A 22,938-nucleotide genomic window follows, 5' to 3' on the forward strand; every position below is an offset into this window, starting at 1 on the left:
GTTAAACTGTATGTGGTAAAACTGCCTAAAACATTATGTAAGTCAAACCATAGTTGACCTTAATTACACCCATCAGGGTGACTAGAGAGTCAGAGCCTGGGTGTGTCCAAGGACAGCTGGCTGCCAAATCCCAGCCAAGACAGAAAACCTGGCAGGATTTCCCACTGAGCCCTGCCTCACCGTATACCCCCCCCCCCCCCCCCCGCCAAGAGGGCCCCCTCACCCGGCCTGCCTCTGGGGTGGACCACTTCCGAGTTATCGATTCTCAGGAAAAGGCACATGGCATGCCCCCACAGGGTTGGTGACCAGATGTCACAGCTGGCTCCCGGTTGGGATGTGAGTGACTTTCCAGGGATGGTCCCTCAATTACGCAGGCTGATTTCCTCACCAGAGCAATGAAAACAGGGGCTCCTCAAAAGACTAGCCACTTTTCTTAATTCCTTGGGGAATGAAACCCACGATCTTTAGTTCCTCAGAGAAGTGAAAGTAGCAACATGGAATCCAGTAATTCCTGTTATCTGAAGGCTTTATAAGTCAGCTGGGCTTGAGGAGGTGGCCTGGAGCCCACACGCTAGACACCGCTGTCCTGTCGCTGAAGCCAGGGGAGCGCCAGGATGCCTCGGCTCCCAGCCTTCCTGCTGTTTCTCCTCCTTTCCATCAGCAGTGCCCTGGCCCTGAGGCTCTGCTCCTTTAATGTGAGGTCCTTTGGGGGAGCCAAGACGGAAAACAAGAATGCCATGGATGTCATCGTGAAGGTGAGACCCCTTCCTGTCAAGAGCGCTGGACACCCCTCATGTGCTCTCTGGGCTTTCCGACTTTAAGAGACTTTGGAGAAATTTCACCAAAGTTAGTCTCTAGGGGGAAGGTAGCAGCTACCTCGGCATGTTGTCACAATAATGACAGCAATAATTCCGATAACCACATCCCCTCTCTGGGCTTCATGGCATCATTTGAACGTGATGGGTGTTCAGGAGGCCTGAGAGTACCCCGCTGTAGGATTCTTTGGGGGGCATGTGGGAGTTGGTAAATGTAAAGCTCCTGAAACAGCATCTGGCTCAGGCGAGCTCCAGGTAAGGGCTGGCTATTACGCTAATTGTGATTGTTACCGTTTACTGAATGCCCCTGTCAGGTGCTACAGACACACGATTTCATGTCATCACCCTTATGAAAGAGGCTGTTATCCCCATGAAGAGATGAACAACTAAAGGTGTAGTGACCTCATATAGGTGGTGGGTGGGTGGGTGGAGTGGGAGCTGGGATGCCAGCCCAGCCTGGTCTTTTGATCCATCAACGCAGGACAGAATTTTTGCTCTTTCTTTTTTCTCTTCTCTTCTCTTCTTTCTCTTCTCTTCTTTCTCTTCTCTTCTCTTCTCTTCTCTTCTCTTCTCTTCTCTTCTTTCTCTTCTCTTCTTTCTCTTCTCTTCTTTCTCTTCTCTTCTCTTCTCTTCTCTTCTCTTCTCTTCTCTTCTCTTCTCTTCTCCTCTCCTCTCCTCTCCTCTCCTCTCCTCTTTTCTTCCTCCCTCCCTCTTTTCTTTCTTTTTTCTTCTTTCTTTTATTCATTCTTTCTTTCTCTCTTCCTTCTCTCCCTCCCTCTCCCTCTCTTCATCCTTCTCCACCTTCCACAGCATCAACCTTTTCCCAACTACAATTTTTTAAAAGATTTTATTTATTTATTCATGAGAGACACAGAGAGGCAGAGACGTAGGCAGAGGGAGAAGCAGGCTCCCTGCGGGGAGCCCGATGTGGGACTCGATCCCAGGACCCCGGAATCATGACCTGAGCCAAAGGCAGATGTTCAGCCACTGAGCCATCCAGGAGCCCCCAACTACAAATTCTAATCTTTCTCTGTACTTAGATAAGACTTCCTTTGGGTAATATGACCAAGGTCTAGAGCCTCTGCTCACATTTCTCTGGAGTCAGTTGACTTTCTTTACCTGACAAATTAATTTTTCTTTGCTGATGCTGGAGCTGATACCTTTCTCAGGACTCTCTCTGGGTGTTATCACCTTAGAAAAACCTGGAGGCACCGTGGTATGGTGGGAACAGCAGGAGCCCTGAATTCAGATCCTGCCCAGCAGCTGTGTGAGCAAGCTCGGGAATTCCCTTCTCCTCCTGAGCCTCTGGGCTTTTCAGAAAGTGGGCCTTATACAACCTGTAGCACCAGTTGACTGAGAGAACTCAAGGTGTGGAAGGGCTGGGACCGGGCAGGTGATCACAGAGCTGCCACTGTTGTTATTAATACACAAAATGGATTAGAGCAAGGACACATGCTCAGTTCTTTCTTAGGTGGTCCTCTCCTTGGTTGGCCCTGCCCTTTGGATGGAATCCAAGACCTTCCAGAGGTGGTTGTTTAGCCAGAATAGCCATGCCCAACCTGTGGGAGCCGAGACTCTCTGGCTCAACAGGGAGCTCTGACATGCAAGGAAACTATTTTCCCTGCTTCCTCACACAAGGGCCCTTTGAGCCTGGGTATCTACGAGCTCCCAAGTTCCCATCACCTTCCTCACTTATTCTACCCAGGAAAAGTCATCATAGTCTTAAGAGGCTATCTTTGTTTCTTTTCTTTTTTTTTTTTTTTTGTTTTTTTTTTTTTTTTGTTTTTTGTTTTTTGTTTTTAATTTTTATTTATTTATTATAGTCACAGAGAGAGAGAGAGGCAGAGACATAGGCAGAGGGAGAGAAGCAGGCTCCATGCACCGGGAGCCTGACGTGGGATTCGATCCCGGGTCTCCAGGATCGCGCCCTGGGCCAAAGGCAGGCGCCAAACCGCTGCGCCACCCAGGGATCCCTCTTTTTTTTTTTTTTAAGATTTTATTTCTTTGAGAGGAAGAGAGAGATATTGAGAGAGAGCATGAGCAGAGGGGAGGGGCAGAGGGAGAAGCAGACCTCCTGGTGAGTAGTGAGCCTGAGCAGTGAGCCCAGGACCACCCCGGGATCATGACCTGAGCTGAATATAGATGTTTAACTGACTGATTCACCCAGGCACTCTGGACTTTTATAGTCTTATTTAATATTATGGCATAGGTGGCATTGTCCCCACTTTTTAACTAAGGAGACAGACTCAGAATGGTGAAGTGATTTACCCAGGATTCCTTAGCTGGTAAGTGGAAGAGCCAGGATCGAATCCAGCCATATGACCCAACTCTATTAGTGGAGATGCCCTTTCTACCCTTCTATACTGGATTTATCACTTAGGAGGCGAGCCCAGTTTCATCATGCTGTTGTCATTAGGACCTTCATCAGGGAGTTTGGAGAGTGAGGGAGGCCTGCCTTTTCCATCTTGGGTTTGCTGGCTGGCACAATGGGCAGTTCTCCAGATGCTAAACCCTGCCTGGGCAAGGCTGCTTCTATCTGCTTCTTCACTCTGTATCCTTAAAGAGCAATGTTTTTTTCATCCAACAAATACTCACGGAAGGTAGGCCATGTGCCAGATGCTCTGAGGCATTGGGGATAAGATGGTGGACGTGGGAGGCATCGTCTCCCACAGCTCATGGTAATTATAATTTCAGGAGTGCTTACTGTATGCTGGGCCCTTAATATGCAGAATCCAGGTTCAGCTTCACAACTCTCTGGTTGCCTTTTGCTGACAGGCAAATAGAGTTCAGAGAGAAGTAAGTAGCCCCGGGTCATGGGGCCAGTAAGTGTAAGAGCAAGGGCTAGGACCCAGACCTAACTGACCCTATGTGGGCTCTTTCCCCTGCTATGCTGTGCTGATCCCAGGTTAGAGCCACAAAAGAGGGCTTCAGAGACTTCTAGTGGCCCAAGTCTTCATAAGACTTCTCTAGACTGTCCCTGCCACTCTCTCCAGGCCCACTCACAAAACAACACCGCTTGCTGAGAACCCCTCACCATTGGCCATGCTCAGCTCCTACTCCTTCCCCTCTGTCAGGAAATTCCTGAGTTTCAGGTCTGGAAGGAGCCTTCTGGGGGGCCCCCTTTGTCTTTGGAGCCTCATTCTGTTCCGTTCTGTTCTGAGGAGGCGATAGCGTCAGGGGAGATATATCTTTCCCGGCCTGAAACAGGGGCAGGGAAAACATGTACCAGTGATAGATTTGAAAAGTGAGTGTTAAATCACTGTGAGGAAAATGCTCACGACATCACATGAGGCTGGAAAAAAAAAAAACCGACAAGACCCCAATTTTGAGATAAACATTGCCACTCTTTGTGGAATTCTCTTCCACACCAGGGAATGGACTGAATGTTTTATTTCATTATATCCTTTAATCCCACATGGCAACCTCATGAGGAGGATATTGTCCCAGTTTCCAGATAAGGAATCTGGCGGGTTTGGGGAGCTTAAGTGACTTGCTTAGGGTCACACAGCTGGTGAGCGATAGAGTCAAGATCTGAATCTGAGGCGATTTGATTCAATGTCTATATTTTTAACTGACAGGCCAGTTATTTTGATGTATTTTTGTCGATATGGATAAGTTTAGATATCACGTGAGGGGTGTCTGAGTGGTGGGTTTACAGGTCAGCAGGTGATTTTTTAGTCTTTTCTGCATTTTCCAAATTTTCCACAATAAGCAATACTATTTTTATAATTAGAAAAATTTTCTTTTTTAAAATAAATTCTACATTAAAAAAAAAGATTTTATCTATTTATTAATGAGAGACAGAGAGAGAGAGAGGCAGAGACACAGGCAGAGGGAGAAGCAGGCCCCATGCACGGACCCGACGTGGGACTCCATCCGGGGTCTCCAGGATCATGCCCTGGGCTGAAGGTGGCGCTAAACCATTGAGCCATCCGGGCTGCCCTAGAAAAAATTTCTAATTTATAATTAGAAAATCCTATTTTTATAATTAGAAAAATAATTAGAAAAGGACTAGCTAGGAAATTTAGTCCCATTTTTCTTACAATGGCCATAAAGAAGATTTAAATACAGGGAGGTATTTGTGCTTTATAAATTTGGCTCAACTGGTTCTAGTATGGCCGCCTCTCCCTCTCTCCCTCCTTCACTCCTTGCCCTCTCTCATTTACTCATACCAAATGCTGTACAATTGTGAGTAAAGCAAGTCCTAGCATGTTGTCTGGCACACAGCAGGCCCCTGATAACATTTTGTTGGATGGATAAGCAAATGAATAGATAGATGGGTGGGAGGATGGATGGCTAGATGAGGGCCAGCCACTTATAGATTTCATCCCCAGGAGAATTCTGATGATGAGATTTTTTTTTCTTTAAAGATTTTATTTATTTATTCATGAAAGACACAGAGAGAGAGGCAGAGACATAGGTAGAGGGAGAAGCAAGCTGCCTACAGGGAGCCCAATGTGGGATTTGATCCCTGGACCCCAGGATCATGACCTGAGCCAAAGGCAGACACTCAACCACCGAGCCACCCAGGTGCCCTTGATGATGAGATCTTGAGCCATTCCTCTACTGCAGCGTAGATTCCAGTCTATAGGAAATATTCTCAGAGGTTCAGAGGAAACTGCCCAAGGGAAGTGGAAATCTGCTGGAGTTACTGCTGGAGATGTGGGGCTCCAGGGTGTTTGTTATGCGCGCAAAAGTGCTGTAAGCAGGGAATTAAAAAGCTCGACCTTTCTGCTCAGGAAAGGGAGCCTGAACCCTGGTCCAGTTTTGTCCTGCACCTATGAATTATATTCAAAAGGGAGGAGGAAATCACAGGAACCATGGTGATTTCTTTGGCTATTGAGTATAGTGGTCAAGAGAGGTTCTGTAGTGGATGATCCCATTACTCATATTCACATGATGTTCAGATTACTTAGCCACACTGAGGCTGAGTCCCCAACTATACAATGGGGATAATAAGAAGACCTGCATATAAGGGTTACTAGAAACATTTAATGAGTCAATGATAAGAGCTAACACTTACAAAGCCCTCCCTGTGTGCCAAGCATTGTATGAGGTACTTAATGTGAGACAACTTATTTAAATGTTAAATAGTTAGAATCGCATCTGTCATATCTTAATAAATATTGGTCATCGTGTCCTCCCCCATCATTCCTTCATCATCAAGCAGTTTTCTTTTTTTCAATAACACATTAATTTTTTAAATTAGAAAGGCATAACTCTTTAAATTATACATTTATAATTTCTGAATTAATTGTATCAAGTTAAAAATAGTCAGTAGGGACTATTTTGAAAATATAGAAACAAGTAAAGAAGTGTTATTCTATTGAAGATAAGAGCTGTTGGCATTTAGGGCATTATGGGCATTTTTCTATGCAAAAATACATAAATTTGCATCTGTTTTTCAGCCTAGAGACTACCCTATACCATCCATTTTGTATCCTGCTTTTATATTAGAGGCATTTCACATGTTGTTAATATTCTTTTATTTTGTTAATATTTTTTTAAAACATGACTTTTTTTTATTTTTTTTTAATTTTTATTTATTTATGATAGTCACAGAGAGAGAGAGAGAGAGGCAGAGACATAGGCAGAGGGAGAAGCAGGCTCCATGCACCGGGAACCCGATGTGGGATTCGATCCCGGGTCTCCAGGATCGCGCCCTGGGCCAAAGGCAGGCGCCAAACCTCTGCGCCACCCAGGGATCCCCAAAACATGACTTTTTTTAAGGGAGGGAAGGGCAGAAGGAAAAAGAGAAAATCTTAAGCAGGTTCCACACCCAGCGCAGAGCCCGACAAGGGGCTCAATCTCACGACCCTGAGATCATCACCTGAGACAAAATTAAGAGTCAGTTGCTTAAGGGCTGAGCCACCCAGGCGCCACTAAGCCATGACTTTCAATGCCATATAATGCCCTATGCTATGTTTGCAACATCTTTCATTTAATGCTTTCCTGTTTGGGGATAGTTAGGTTATTTCCAATTTTTTTGTTGTTGTTGCAATGCGTCTTCCTCTTTGATCTGTACAAGTAATAACAATAGCAATAATAATCTATTGTGTGCCTTCTATCTGGGTGGTACTGCTCTCAGTATTCATTTAATCCTCCAGCAACCCTATGAGGGAATAACTATCATCATTCCAATTTATAGATGGGGATACTGGATGCAGAGAAGTAGTAGATAATTCTTTTTTTTTTTTTTTAAGGATTTTATTTATTTATTTGAGAGAGAGAGAGAGAGCAAGAGAGAGAGAGCATGAGCAGGGAAAAGGCAGAGGGAGAGGGGGAGAGGCAAAAAAAGAAGGGGAGAGGCGGAAGCAGGATCCCTGCTGAACAGGGAGCCTGACTCGAGACTCGATCTCAGGACGCTGAGAAGTTAACTTCATCTTTAATTAAAAAAATAAGATAGGGATCCCTGGGTGGCTCAGCGGTTTGGCACCTGCCTTTGGCCCCGGAGTGTGATCCTGGAGTCCCAGGATTGGGCTCCCGTTGGGCTCCCGGCATGGAGCCTGCTTCTCCCTCCTCCTGTGTCTCTGCCTCTCTCTATCTCTCTATGTCTATCATAAATAAATAAATAGATAGATAAATCTTAAAAAAAAATTAAGGTAAAATGGAACTACCTCAGGAAGTTCCTCACTTGTTTCACCAATGAAATTAACTCCTTTAACAAAGCACCAATTCTATACTTAAAATGTAAGTGCCTAATAAAAGGTTTTATTATTTATAGATCTATAATTTGCCTAAAACATCTGGGAATTGTCTCTGCAGGTCATCAAACGCTGTGATATCATACTCCTGATGGAAGTCAAGGACAGCAACAACATGATCTGTCCCACGCTGTTGGAGAAACTAAATGGGTAAAGACAGGGCCCTGGGGCCCTCTGCAGGCTCAAGGTCCCCCCACCCTGGTCCCACCCACCCTGGGCAAGGGCACCTGAAAAGCCCAGAAACTGAAACTAGCGTGAAAGCTAGCACTGGCCCTGACCACCAGGTCACATGGTCAACACTGCCTAGGCTCCCAGCTCCACTGGCTGCAGTCCTGAGAACTTTCCATTGTCTAGTTTTCATATGATAAAGCAAAATAGAGGAAACAGATGAGGAGCCAGGACAGAGAAACGAAAGAGACAAGAGGCTGAGCTGAGAACTACTGTTATAAGCTAAGACTGAGTACAAATATGAAGTTATGATATGCCCGCTGGCTAGAATATTACGTAGCCGTTAAAAAATCATGTTCACTACAGACTAGGTTAGAGCTAAACATGGAAAGACGGCTGCAATATATTGAAAAGAATAGGGGGTGTATGTAGAGTAGCCCATTTTGGTAATCACATTACACTATGCATGAATGAGAGTGTGTTTGAATTTACATGGGCATAGAGAAAAGAATGGGAAGGATGTGCCCCAAACTGTTAACAGCGGTTATTTCTGGGCCAGCGGTTGGGTGTGATTGCAGGACCATTGTGGACAAGGTCCGTAAAGAAATGGAAAACGTTTACTTTTTATTTTATATAATCCTATATGATTTAAATATTTTACAAAAGTCTGAATTGATTTTATAACTTCAAAAAACCCTAAAAGATAATGTCCTCAAATAATTTCATATTACATTGGATTATATTTATGATTTATATTCTTTCTCAAAGAATAGTCAGCAGACCCACCCACCTGAAAATCACCCCAAAGTGAGTTAAAAAGGCACATTTGAGAACCTCCCATCTATTAAATGAGAATGTCTGTGGCATCCCTAAAATAATCTTCTAGTATAATATTTCTTTTGTGCAGGCATGATAAGATTACACTACAGAGTATATTCAATTATGTCAAAAGAAAAACAAAACAAAAAAAACATATAAAAAATTCAAAAGCAGTGAACCAGACCATTTGACAATGGCTATCTTAGCCTTAAAAATCACAAGGCATTTAAATGTGATGTCTTTTCTATATATTTTGTATTTTCCAGATTTTCTACAATGAGAATGTTATACCTCCTTTCTTTTTTCTTATGAAATATTTTAGATATACTTAAAAGCACAGAGAAAATGATAATAAACAACCATGTAATCCACCATCCAGATTGAACAATCAGTACATCTGGCCATTATTGTACTTCCATAATTAAGATAACTCACATTGTGTTTTTTAAAATAAATGAATGGTCAATCCAGCTTCATTAGGCCCTGGGAGGAACAGCTTTGGACACTCTCATTCACACAGAGGCCTCTTGGGCTGGCCCCACCCACCCTGGGCCTCAATTTCTCATCTGAAAATACGGAGTTGGAGCTGAACTTCTCCTTTTAACCTCAGAGGCTCTTTTCTGTCCCAGATCGGATCTTTGACAATAGAAAAGGGAATTTAACACAAGGGTTAGGTGTCTACACTGGTCTCAGACCACTTGTGTTTGGATCTTGCCTCTACTACGACCTTGGGCAAGTTACTCAAACTCTTTGACCTTTTTTCCCATCTATAAAATGAGGCTAATAATGAACCCACCTTCCTGGGGTGTGGCAGTAATTAAATCCTGCATTTAAGTGGTTGGACTGTGCCTGGCACGTAGCAGTGATCATAAGTGGTGGTAGTGTCTATTATTAGTAAAAGGAAGAAAATTATGATGGCAGATGGTGGTCCAGAGGGCCACATGTAACAGCTACCATCAACACCCTAACTACATGCCAGGCATTCTGTTAATCAATTCCTATGTGCTCTTTGATTTACTTCCACAACTCCTTTGTGGGGTCGGCACTATTACTCCTTCCCTTGTAACCGAGGGAACTGATGCACAGAGATGAGGGACCTGCCCAAGGTCACCCAGCCAGTAAATGGTGGAGCTTACCTTTGGACCTGGGTCATGCTTGACTCCAAAACCGGTGCTCTATTCTGAACCTCCTCAGTCTTCCACAGAGGGTCTCTGATCAATTTTCAGAAGTATGAGAGAACAGGGGTCTCCTGGCCCCTCCCCATAGGCAGCCTGGATAGGGTCTTCCTACCCCCACCACTCAGTTCTCCTCAACCTCCCTAGAGTGTCCCATGGACACCAGGCAGAGGCAGGCCTCTTTGTCCCTTTATCCCCAGTAAGCCTGGAGGGGCCTTAGTCACCTTACAGCTGAGTCATTGCAAGCAGTTTGCCAACCCCAAATTTGGCAGGCTTGATTCAGAACAAGGCCAGCTTTCCCAAGCTGGATGCCCAGTAGAATCCACTGTCCATACTTCTTGGGCCCCAATGGCCGGATCTGCCTTAGAATGTGTATCTAAATTCCCAGGAATTTTAGTAGGGCCTAAGGAGGCTCCTAAACACCCCCTTTGCTATTTTCCAACTGAACCTGAGAATATGCTGCAGCTTAGAGGTGTACTAAATCTTTTTGTGGACAAATGGAGTAAAACCACATCAGGCTCTGTCCAGAGTGGAGTTATCAGCAGGTTTGGCAAATACACAGAGTCAATTTCCCTGGTACACAGCTATATCTCTATCCCAGGACATAAACAATAGCTGATTTGAAATCATAGTTCTAGGACTTGTGAGAAAATGTTTGGGGATTTTCAGAGCAGAGTGAATGTCCAATGAAAATGGCACCAGGAATGATGTATATGATAAATGTTCAGGAGTAGTGCAAGGACAGGATGACCTGATAAGGTTTACTCCATCAGGAAGTATGAGGTCAGCCCAGCCATGAGCCAGAATGGGATTTGGGACTGATTCTGGCCTGAATCATCTATGGTCTCAATAATGTGCCACAGGTATAGGCCCAAGCATGTGGATTTGGAGTGGGTAGGATCTGAGCTCAAACCCCAGCTGTACACCTGCAATCTATAAAAAATGGGTAATAATAGTATCCACATTCTAAGGGCAAGAGATAATGGCTGTAAAGATCCTGGAAGATAGATGTCACATTCCCAGTCAATGGTGGCCCTTCTTATTAGACTCCAAGGTTACAGCGAATGGTAGCCTTTCTCCATGATGTAATTGGCGATATGGACATAGATTGAAAAGGGGGAGCATGCAGTAGGAGGTAGTTTCTTTTTTAAAATGTAATGTAAAATCTTTATGTTTTCTAGAAATTCGAGAAGAGGCATTAAATACAACTATGTGATTAGCTCTCGGCTTGGAAGAAACACATATAAAGAACAGTATGCCTTTCTCTACAAGTGAGTATAGTCTCTGCTTCCTGAGACATGATTCACTTACAAATGATGACCATGAACTGAATCAAAATGCATATCTTTTCTTCAAAACCAAATTTTGATATCTAATGGTCTCTAACCAGTTCTCAATATTGATCAAAATAATTGCTGTCAAATTGAGGCTGAAGCAAAGCATTACCTCCTCAAATTAAAAAGCACATGCAGCCTCCTGACACCTAATTTGTTGACTCAGTGGCTGCCTGGTCAGGAAGGTCAGGAGTTCTTTATCCTTCAGAGTTAAGTGCTAGCCAGGGATGGAAACCTAAGCTGCCCAGCATGGCTGACTCTGAAACTACATAGCCTTGTCTTCTCCCTACTAGTAATTTGCTCTAAGTCTGAACAGTAGCTGTGGATGCCCCAGATAACTGGTACTGCTCAGATCTCCAGCTTTCAAAGGGCCCTGGTCATTGAGAAGAGTTGATGGAATTTGTTCTGGAGTGAAAGATCCCTTGCAGGGCGAGAGCCTGCCTGGGGGGGGGGGGGGGGGGGGGCGCTACTAAAGCCATGGGAACCTGTGTCTCTGCTCTCTGAATAAATTAGGAAGGCAACTGACTCAGCTGGAAGGGCTTTCTTTTTTTTACTTCTAGGGAAAAGCTGGTGTCTGTGAAGAAATACTACCTCTACCATGACTATCAGGCTGGAGATGCAGATGTGTTTTCCAGGGAGCCCTTTGTGGTCTGGTTCCAGTCACCCTTCACCGGTGAGACCCACAGTATCCTCTTGTGCATAATCTCCCTGTGATCCATGAACCGACAGTAGCCCCGAGTGTGAGCCGTGGTTCTGGGGTTTGTGCAGCATTGTTAGGGAAGCCTTAGACTTGAGATGGCCATTAAGAACACCTAGTATTTGAAGGCTGTAGCCTGGCCTGTCAGAATGTCATGACTCAAGATCTCCTCAACCTGGAACCCACCCACTTTCTGAAACTGGGATAACTCCACTCTCTTTGGAGGATTTAGGCTGATGGAAATTATTTACCACAATTCTTCAGTCCCAATCAAATACAACTTCATTTAAAATAAAAATCCCAGTGATGGTTACCAGAGATGAACCCCTAACCTAGAGGCTCCCTCTCCCTCCCTCCCTCCCTCCCTCCCTCTCCAATCCCCTCTACAGACTGGGTGTAGAGAGGAAATCCAATCAATTGCACCCTGAACTCTGACAACACCTACACATGTACAAACTACTATAATTATTGACCCCTGATTAGTGCCAGGTTCCTGTAATCCTTGCAACACTCTGCAGGGTAAGACCTGGGATTATCTGCACTTTACATTTGTGGAAGCTGAGGTTCAAACAGCAGGTGGAATCACTTGCTCAAGGTCACCCAGCAGCTCTTGAAATGAATGAGCAGGGTGGTAACACAAGCCACTATCTTGGGCGCCCATGGTGTGTGTGTGTGTGTTTTTTTTTAAGATTTTATTTTTTTGTGAGAGACACAGAAAGAGAGGCAGACATAGGCGGAGGGAGAAGCAGGCTCCATGCAGGGAACCCGATGCAGGATTCGATCCCGGGACTGCGGGACTACGCCCTGAGCCAAAGGCAGACACTCAACTGCTGAGCCACCCAGGCATCCCTGGACGCCCACAGTCTTAACCACTGTGTGGATCTAAATGGAAAGTCAAGAGTTCATTTGGTTTGCAGATTGGAGCTATACAGAATCAAATATTTTTTTCAGTACTTACCACGTGCCAGGCTCTGTTCCAGGCCCGGAACAAGACAGACAAGTTCCCTGTCCTAGTGAAGTTACATTGTAGTGGGCAAGACAGATAATGACCAAATAAATACGTGCAGAGTTGTACGTATGCACACCCCCATGTATACTACACACATATAAACACCCTAAACTGGGAAGTAACTATTTCTGCCCTGGGTTGATTATTACTTTAGGAAGACAAACATGGAAGAACGGTGGAGGAAATTTCCAGTAGAAAAAGAGATGAGGACTGCTGAGGACAGAAATGCACTTGGGAGAGTATGTGTCATAATCGCCTTGGTCATGCATATGATTCACATTTGGCTGACCAGGCAGTGTTGGGAGAGCACCTTGCCCCCTGCCCCTTTTCTCTAAGAGAATCTTCAGCTACACGTAGCTAAATATTATTAAACAAACCTGTTTGTCTTGAGTTTCCACCTTTTTGCCTTTCTCTACCCCTCCTCCCCAAGGATGGCACCACAGCCATGCCCTGTTTGGAACTTCCTCTCTTGTACAAGGAAACATCCTTAAGTCCCCTCTATTTGAGATTGAAGAGAGTTAGCCATTCATCTATCATTTCTTTCCTTTATTCATTTACTCATTCATTCATTCATTCATTCATTCATTCACTCATTCATTCATTCATTCATATATTCAATCAACAAACATTTTTGAGTACCTCTCATGTGCCGGGTGCTGTGCTAGGTCCTAGAACCAAGAGGGTGAGCAAGACAGAGCTCAGGTTCCAGTGGGCCAAACTAAGAATTTCAGAGCATGAAGGAAGTAAAAGCAGGGTTCATTCTATAATGGGGTGAGGGGCTCACCTTAGATGGTGCAGACTACAGATGGCCTCTTCAGGGTGACATTGGACTGTGACCTGAAGAAGCCAGTCACAGAGAGCTGGGGGAAGGAAGGGCCATTCCAGGGGGAGGTCCCAGTGTGCACACGCAAGCTCAGAAGTGGGAAAGGGGTTGAGGTATTTAGGGGGACCAAAGAGAGGATGGGGAGTGGAGTGGAAGCATGAGGAGGAGAGTGGGAGATAAGGCTGGGTGGTAAGGGCAGGGTTCTGGAGACAGGCTTCCTGACCTGAGTCCTGACTCCCCACTATGTCACTTGAGCAGTGACCCCCAACAGCCCTCAGCTCCGGAGCAAGAGTGGAGGCCCAGGCACAGGAGGAGGAGGAAAGCCCAGGAAAGAGGCAATCAGAAATGTCAGCTGCCACTGGCAGGTGGGCAAGGCATTGTTCCCAGGCTCACCTACATTCTCTGAGATAGGCTCTCTCAGTCCTTCCTGTACCGGGGAGGTTTTCAGATGTTTCACAAAAGGCTGCTTTTCAAAAAAATAATGGGAGGGGTAGGGTAGTTTTTTTCCAAATTATAAAAGAAGCATAAACTGACAAGCCTCAATTTTTTTCATTAGAAAAAAAATTTTTTTCTTTAGTACAAAAGCCATGCAGGCTTATTTTTTAAAAAGTAGAAAATATAATTTTTTAAAGAAAGAGAAAAGAAAAACACCCACAGTGTCATCAAGGAGTGCTGTCTTCCAGCTTTCTCTTAGCCATGCAAGTGAGTGGGCGAAAGGAAGCTTTCATCCGCTGATGACAGCGGCCCAGTGGTCCCAGGAACAGGCACATCTCAGCCACCAGCTGGACCCTCTAGGAATGAAGGGACTAGGGATGCCTGGGTGGCTCAGTGGTTGAGCGTCTGCCTTCACCCCAGGTGTAACCTGGGGTCCTGGGATCGAGTCCCATGTCGGGCTCCCTGCATAGAGCCTGCTTCTCCCTCTGCCTATGTCTCTGCCTCTCTTTCTGTGTCTCTCATGAATAAATAAAATCTTAAAAAAAAAAAAAGAGGAGACCAGACCACATAATCTGGGCCTCCCGGGGTGGGGGGGAGGGGGCAGTGGGCAGTGGGCAGCCTGTTTCCCCTCAGCAGTGTTCGAGGCACCTGCCCGTGTCTGGGGAAGTATGTGACCTCCACCTCTTTCCTGTTCCTCAGCTGTCAAGGACTTCGTGATTGTCCCCCTGCACACCACCCCTGAAGCCTCTGTGAAAGAGATCGATGAGCTGGTTGATGTCTACTTGGATGTGAAGCGCCGTTGGAAGGCGGAGGTGATGACCCTCTGTGTCCCTTGAATTCTCCTCTAGCAAAGGCAGAGTCAGGTTCTGGGAAGGGATGTATCACTCCCCAGGTGGGCCACCTGTGCAGACCACCACCATGTTAGAGTCTCCTTTGAGCCCTTACTTCAGCCTTAAATATCCTTCTTGCTAGATGTGCTGGGTACTCTCCAGGGGGGTCTCGGCCGTTCATGCACAGCTCCACTAAGAATGGCTGCCCCAGGTCACTGAGTAAGCAGCTGGTGCCAGGCCCTATGCTGAGGCTAGACTTGGGCAAGTTGATTGAATCCTCCCCATAAGACCACGAAGTAACCACTTTTATCATTCTCACTTTGCAAGGAGAACAGGGAGACACTTAGAGGTCAGGAGTCCTTCACTGCAAATGACAGACTCTCAAATTGGTGCATGAAAAGGGCGGTGCAATTTATTGGTTCATGTAACTGGATGTTCAGGGGTAGTTCAGGCAGAGGGGGATCTGGGGCTCAGACAAGGTCATCAGGGCTCGGCTTGTCTCTTTCTTTTCATTGCTTTGCCCTTGTGTCCTCTGAGTGGGCTCCACCTTTGAGATGGCAACAGGGCCTCCAGCAGCTTCTAGACCACTGACGAGTGTTCTGTTCCACAATGCAAGAAGTGCCCCAGGGTTGAGTCACATTATGGGTCCTCATTGGGGCACATGTCCATCAGGGGGCTTGAGAAGCTCTGATTGGTTGAATCTGTGTGTGCTTCAGCCCAACCTCACAGACTGAGGTGAAGGAGGGAAGTGATATCCCAAAGAATATAGGGGAATGCATCCACCAACATTCTTGGCCTCAATTATTCCCTCATCTGGAAAACGGGGATGCCACCTCATGTGGCTGGCTGTGAGGGTCTGTGAAAGCTCTTGGCAAATATGGAAGTGTTCCAGAGGGCTTTTCCTCATTCTTCCCTCCTTTTGGGCTATAACTCCTGTGACCACCCCCCTCCTTCTGTTCCACCATTCAAAGTGCAACATGAATCAAGTAAAGTGGGGACACGGAGCTAGGACATGGACAGCACAGGTGCGTAATTCATTGCTTATTTGTAAAAAGCAGGGAAAGAGAAAGGCTCATTCATTCCTAAAATTTTGAATTCTTTCAGTCATTCAACAAGAATTTATTGAGCATCTCAGGCACTAGGCTGGCGCAATGGCAGACCAGGATTTAATTCTTGACTTAACGACTTGAGTCCATGAGTTGAGTGGTCTAGAGCCGGTCACTGTATTCCTCTATCCTGTTTCCACAGAGATTAAAGGTCCCTTCTACCTCCTAGTGTTTATCATGAGATGTATTTTAAACTTGATGAAACTTTTTTTTAGGATTCATTTATTTATTTGAGAGAGAGAGAGAGCATGAGTAGGGGGAGGAGCAGAGGGAGAGGGAAAAGAGACTCCACAATGAATGCAGAACCAGACGTGGGGCTTAATCCCAGGACCCTGAAATCATGACCTGAGCTGAAATCAAGTATTGGACGCTTAACTGACTGAGCCACCGAGGCGCCCCAACTTTATGAAACATTTCATGCTTGGTCTGACATACAGTGCATGTTCAGTAAATTGTGCCTATAACAATAGGAACTGGTGGTCACTTGGGTTAAGAATGACATTCTGTCCTCAACCACACCCATCAATGTCAGGAAAAACCATGATCTCTGAGGTCAAAATAAAATGTTTTGAAGAAAACTCTAAAGTCAGCACAGCCACAAACAATAGCACCAACAAGGAAATATGACACTTCCTCTGAATTGAGGAATCTTAAAATTTTGTTCCAAAGCTCTGTGGGGAAAAACACTTCTGAAATAGAAGGTTCTGTTGGTGGCCTCGGGGCAGGGGTGGACAACTCACTCTATCATCCCCTCCCTTTCAGGCTCTTCCCACTTCCTCAGTAGACAGAATTTCCACAGGAATAAGCTCCTGACTTCCAAACAATAGAAGAGAAAGCATGATGCCAAGGTTGTCAAATAAACCACCCAAATTCATTTTTCCTGCTTGGAAACAAAAGGCGTCAATTCATTCAAGTATTTATACCCTACAGTAGTTTGAGCCAGAAAGATATGAAGGAATAAATGAGCTGGATTCTTTTACCCCCACCTAACTCAGCATGCTGAATGACAGGGATGCGGTGACTAAGAACAGGAGGGAAGGGCTACACCAAACATCCACTTTCCAGTGAGAACACCTTCCCTTGTACAGTCTCGCCTGTCAGATACTTATCAAAACTGTAACTTCATTTTTAACTTTTAAAAACCAAAAGAAAAGAGACCCTGTATTGGTTTGCCAGGGCTGCCAAAGATTGGGTCACTTAAACAACAGAAACCTATTCCTCACAGCTCTAAAACCTGGATGTCCAAGGTCAAGGTGTCAGCAGGGTTGGTTTCCTGGACGTCTCTGTCCTTGGTCTTCTCTCTGTGTCCTGATCTCTTTCTTTGAGGACACCAGGCATATATATTGGATTAGGGGCCATCCATCTGGTAACTCGGTTTACATAGTTACCTCTTAAAGGCCCTCTCTCCAAACATAGTCACATAAGGTACCATGTGTTGGGACTTCAGGATATCAATTTGTGGGAGTGGGGGCAGGGGCAGGGGAGAAGGACACAATTTAGCCCATAACAGAACCCATTGTTTACTGGGCTTGGGAGGTGGAGCCATTGCCACCAGTTCTGAGCAAAAGTATTTGGCAATAATACCCAAAAGGTGACAGTTCCAAACAATGTCTTTCAGAATTTCATTTTCATGGGTGACTTCAACGCCGGCTGTAGCTACGTCCCCAAGAAGGCCTGGAAGATCATTCGCTTGAGGACTGACCCTGAGTTTGTCTGGCTGATAGGGGACCAAGAGGACACCACGGTCAAGAGCAGCACCAACTGTGCCTATGACAGGTAGAAGGCATCTGCCTCACTCAGGCTGGCTCATGCAGTGCTTGATACGCATCAGGGAAGGCGCCCCCCCCTCAGGGCGGAGGAAGAACACATCCTACAGAGCTGAGTCAATCAGACTTCAGGCCCATGCATGGGGTACTTGTGCAGGGTGCATGCTGCATGGCCATACCGGGAATCCCTGAGCATTGTAGCTTAGCAGTGGCTAGTTCAGGCTTTCGTGTCAGATGAGCCTGGGTTCAAATCCTGCCTCTACCACCTCAGGACTTAAGCTCTGTGTGTCTTTGCTTCCTTGCCTGTAAAACAAAGACTGTAGTAATGCCTCATTCATGAGGCCATGATGAGGAGTAAATGAATAGTATAGGTCTTCTCACACAATGCCTGGCATACGGTTAAGTGTTCCACACATTCACTGGCTGTTAATTATTTCATCACAAAGACATACCAGAATTTAGTCATTCAAATCCCCTGTCATTAAGGTTAGGTTATTGCCAAGAGTTGGCTAGTATAAGCACTGCCGAAATGGACCTCCCATCTGAGACCAGTTATTAGAAGGGTGTTTACACTTTTAAAGCTTTTGCTACACATTCCCAAATGCAAATACATACCTTTAAATAATAGCATTCTTGGGGCACCTGGCTAGCTTAGTCAGTGGAACGTGCAGCTCTGGATCTTACGGGATGAGTTCCAGCCCCATGTTGGGGCTGTAGAGCTTATGTTACAAAACAAAACCTAAAAAAAACCCAGTATTGTATTTGTGAAGTCTCCCTGGGAATTTTCAATCAGCTTTCATTTTTGCTCCTTAAACTGGGAGGTAGGGGAGGCACTTGAAGCCTGTGAATGTTCCTGATCTTCCCATCCATAGTAGAACCTGTGGTGGCCGTGGTTTCCAGACTCAGCCTGCCTCCAAGGAAGCACGAGGTGGCTTCTGCCAGAGACGATTGTTCTCACTTCCCTAGTTTTGAGGTCAGAATTTCATTTCCATCCCACAACCTCTTTTATTCCTCTTGGAGCTTTCAGGCTTGGTGTGCCCTTTGCAGAAGTCATTGCTCCAGTTCTCAAGAGTAGAAGCAGCCCTAGCATTGGGGAAAGTGGAATTGAGGCAGGAAGTTACAGGAGACGAGCGCCCCGTGCCTGCTGCCTCCCTCTCACTTTGAGGGCTTGCCAGCAAAGCGCGTTGGAGATGGCCACTCGCCCACTAGCCTGCTCGCCTACTTGCCTGCTCACACGTGCCAGTTGTGTGGTGTGGCCTTGAGCAGATCTAGTCCCTTCTGCGGCCCCATTCTTTTCCCCTGGCCAACAAAGGGGAGGTGACCAAGAATAAGGAAGCAGAACAGTGAATCACAGGAAAAGATGCTCACAAAAGCTTAGGTGGGGTGGGGGAACAGGTTAAAAAGGTGTTTACTGAAAGAACTTCGGTTTTATACAATATATGCCAAAGGATGGCAGGATTACATGCGACTTTTTTTTAAAGATTAATTTCTCATTTTGTTGCTCTAAATTTTCTGTTTTCCACACCAGCATATTTCTTTGATGTCTTTTTTTATTTATTTTTATTTTTTTTTAATTTTTACTTATTTATGATAGTCAAAGAGAGAGAGAGAGAGAGGCAGAGACACAGGCAGAGGGAGAAGCAGGCTCCATGCACCGGGAACCCGATGTGGGATTCGATCCCGGGTCTCCAGGATCGCGCCCTGGGCCAAAGGCAGGCACCAAACCGCTGCGCCACCCAGGGATCCCATCTTTTTTTATTTTTATTTATTTTTATGTTTTTTTTTAAAGGGGATATCAATCTGGGGCACCTGGATGTTTCAATCAGTAGAACATGTGACTCTTGATCTCTGGGTGTGAGTTTGAGCCCCATGTTGGGCATGGAGCCTACTTAAAAATTAAATTTTTTTTTAAATTAAAGAGATATAACTTTCTAGTAAGGGGAGTAAGATGAAATGGTCTCAATTCCAGTCTTTGTTCTATGTCAAATATTTATTGAACACCTCCTACAAGCTATGCTCTGTTGGACATGAAAGATGCCAAGAGCTGGCCTGTGCACAGAGCAACCTCGGGAAAGCCTTCAGTGAGCAGCTGACCTGCCCACATATGTACCTGGAAGTCAGAAACGGGGTGAGCCTTAATTATGTTGCTCTTGACTCTCTGGGTCTGAAGGATGGCTTTAAAAAAACTCCAACCAAATGTGAAGAGTTTACTTGTGGACTGAGTTCAAATTTAACCGCAGTAGTAGCAAACGCAGGAAACCAAATCAGCTACTCAGAATCAGGGAAAGCTCAATGCATAGTCATGTACTGGAAGTTTGACTCACCTTGTCCTTCTTCCGTTGGTCGGGTGGGGCCACGTAGACCCTGACTGCATCACTCCACTTGAGATACATTAGAGTCCATTTTTCCAAAACTCATTTAACTACCATGTTCCCAGCTTTTGCTATCGCTACAAAGCAACTATACTATGGTTTTCCCCTGTATTTGTCTTTAAATCCATTCATTTCTAATGAAATAAATTAATTTTTAAAGGAGATCTCATACTAAGGTAAGAAAATAGCATTTGTCATAAATCAAAAATAACTAAAAAAGTAAGCCCAGTGAAAACCAAGCAATGTTAAATTCTGCTTTAATTATCTGGCTTGCAGAGTGCTTGGTGATTGGAGCCTGCTCCATCTTGGTCAAAATGGGAGCTTAGGGGGTTATTAAAGATCAGCCAGGGGCGCCTGGGTGGCTCATTTCGTTGAGCATCTGCCTTCAACTCAGGCCATGACTCCGGGTCCTGGGATCAAGGCCCACATTGGGCTCCCAGCTCAAAGGGGGTCTGCTTCTCCCTCTCCCTCTGCCCCCCATCTCTCACTAGTGCTAGCTTTCTCTCTCTCAAATGAATAAATAAAATCTTAAAAAAAAAAAGATAAGCCAGTACCTTTCTCCATAATTGAATCAGGAAAAGTGAAAAATAATTGTCAAGGGAATAATATTCTCAGTCTGTACATCACTGTTCCATGGTGTGGTGTCCATGTTTCTTTCTTTTTTTTTTTTTTTTAAAGATTTTATTTATTTATTTATTCATGAGAGACACAGAGAGAAAGAGAGGCAGAGACACAGGCAGAGGGAGAAGCAGGCTCCATGCAGGGAGCTCGACATGGGACTCGATCCTGGGTCTCCAGGATCACACCTCAGGTGGCAGGCGGCACTAAGCCACTATGCCACTGGGGCCGCCTGGTGTCCATGTTTCATATAATATCTTCTCTTCCACCTTCAGGGCTACTGCCCACAGGGCCCCAAGCAGGAGATGATCTGATTTCCCAGTTTAGGCACTGTCCAAAGGGTCAGAAAACCAGGCCTGGACTTTGAATATCACACGAAAAGTCCAGGCTGCTCAACCAATTCCAGATGTCAAACAGGAAACTTGGTTTGTCTCAAAATCAACAAGGTGGATTAATGTGACTGTCTTCCATCCCTTTCTCTAGGATTGTGCTTAGAGGACCAGAGATCATCAGGTCTGTTGTTCCCAGATCAAACAGCACCTTTGACTTCCAGAAAGCTTTTCTGTTGACTGAAGAGGAGGTACAGCTGCCACTTTGTCTTTCTTTGCCACTGTCCTGAGAAGATGGGTTGGTGTCATCCTTTGAGGCCACCGCTAGAGACACAACATTGGGCCATTGGACTTTGAGTCTCAAAGTCTACGATTCTGGGGCTTGAAGACCTGTCTAAATTTCTGATTGGGCTGGTCCAAGGATGATGCTCACTAATGTGTGTTCTGTTCAATGACTTTAGGTGTTTTATCTTCCCACCTCAAGCCTTGAATTTGTTCATCACTAAAATGACAGTCTCCTAATTCCCAAATTTATGTCCCTTTTCTCTTCATAGGCCTTGAATGTCAGCGACCACTTTCCAGTTGAATTTAAACTACAATCTTCAAGAGCCTTCACCAATAGCAAAAAATCTATCTCTCCAAAGAAGAAAAAGGTCCGTCGCTCCTAGATACAAGGGTACCATTATAATAACCATTTCTTGCCTCTAAATAAAACAGTTCTAACAGGTGGTATGAGCTGCTGCCTGCACTCAGGAAACAAGACTGGTCCAACTACTTTCATTTTCAACTTGAATGTAATCTGTCTTGAGTCAGAGCACCTGGGTGGCTCAGTCTGTTAATTGTCTGCCTTCAGCTCAGGTCATGATCCCAGCGTCCTGGGATCAAACCCCACGCCGTCAGTCGTTGGGCTCCCTGTTCAGTGGAGAGTCTGCTTCTCCCTCTCTGTTCACTCTCTTTCTCTCAAATAAATAAATAAATAAAATCTTAAAAAGAAATCTGTCATGAGTCAAATTGGAAGGAGAGTCTCCTACTATCCTTCTTGGGCTGATACCTCCCCTGAATTCCCTAATAGGAAACTGGGGGCTTTTACAGTCCTAAAAGATAGTTTTCACGTCCCAAACTAGAGCCCCATCAGTCGTCACTGCCTGGGCTCAGCCCTGCCATGAAAGAGGCTGCAAGAAGAGGAAGAATGTTGGCTTTCAGCTCGAGGGGATCTCAGTCCACAGGAAATGACCAGAAAGGACAAGGCCTCAACTGCACCCCATGATTTGGGCACTTAACTCTCTGAGGAATCTACTCCATCTTGTCTGAGCTCAGGGTGGTAATTATGTCTCACTGGGATGAAGAATAAAGGCTCTCCCCGCTGGTCTCCCTGCCTCAAATTGTCCTCCAACTCAGCCAGCCCAGTACCTACCAGGGCCATCCTTTGAAATCCCATTCTGACTACAGCCCACCTGCATTCCCATCCCTGCTTCTAAATCCTTCAGGGCCTCCCATCACCCACCTGGGAGAGCCCAGAAGTTTTGGATGCCCACAGGGGGCTGTATTTTCTGGTGCACCATATCAGCCTCCTTTTTATCCCACCTTGTACTCCACAGGACTGTCCCTTCCCAGCATGCCCTAAGCCTCCCTTCTCCTAGGCTTTGAGGAGGCCAGTGGCTGGCAGAGATTCGAGGATTTTATCATCATTCTACAACCAAAGAGTTGCAGAGGAGTAGAGAGCACCATTTTACCTGGGTCCATGGTGGCCATTTTTGTTTGTTTTGCTTTGCCTTCTTTTAGATTATATCTTTTGTTTAAACAGTACTCGTGCATGGCTAGATATGCAAGAATACCAAAGACTAAGCAGTGAAAAAGTGAGCTGCTCCGGGACCCCACCCCCTAGTTTCCTGTGTCAGAAGCAGCCCCTCTTACCAGCCTATGCGTTCTTCCAAGAGA

The 22,938-nt window shown here is 45.4% G+C and overlaps 2 protein-coding genes across 2 annotated transcripts in view; one reads left to right on the plus strand and one right to left on the minus strand.

Moving 5' to 3' along the window:
- ABHD6 (abhydrolase domain containing 6, acylglycerol lipase) overlaps nt 1-9,910 on the minus strand; it is a 72,481-nt gene extending 62,571 nt beyond the window's left edge. The window contains exon 1 of the mRNA XM_072720624.1: nt 9,643-9,910. The gene's annotated coding sequence lies outside the window, so the exon portion shown is untranslated. The remainder of the gene's footprint in view (nt 1-9,642) is intronic.
- Nucleotides 278-21,995, plus strand: DNASE1L3 (deoxyribonuclease 1L3). Its single transcript, XM_025989830.2, has 8 exons — nt 278-755; nt 7,581-7,669; nt 10,863-10,952; nt 11,576-11,688; nt 14,679-14,791; nt 17,534-17,691; nt 21,155-21,251; nt 21,555-21,995. Exons 1-8 carry the CDS (start codon nt 615-617, stop codon nt 21,666-21,668), a joined length of 915 nt encoding a protein of 304 aa, XP_025845615.1. The 5' UTR covers nt 278-614; the 3' UTR covers nt 21,669-21,995.
- Nucleotides 21,996-22,938: the final 943 nt, after the last annotated feature.

The sequence above is a fragment of the Vulpes vulpes genome, chromosome 9 (assembly GCF_048418805.1).
Source record: "Vulpes vulpes isolate BD-2025 chromosome 9, VulVul3, whole genome shotgun sequence".
Taxonomy (NCBI): Eukaryota; Metazoa; Chordata; class Mammalia; order Carnivora; family Canidae; genus Vulpes; species Vulpes vulpes.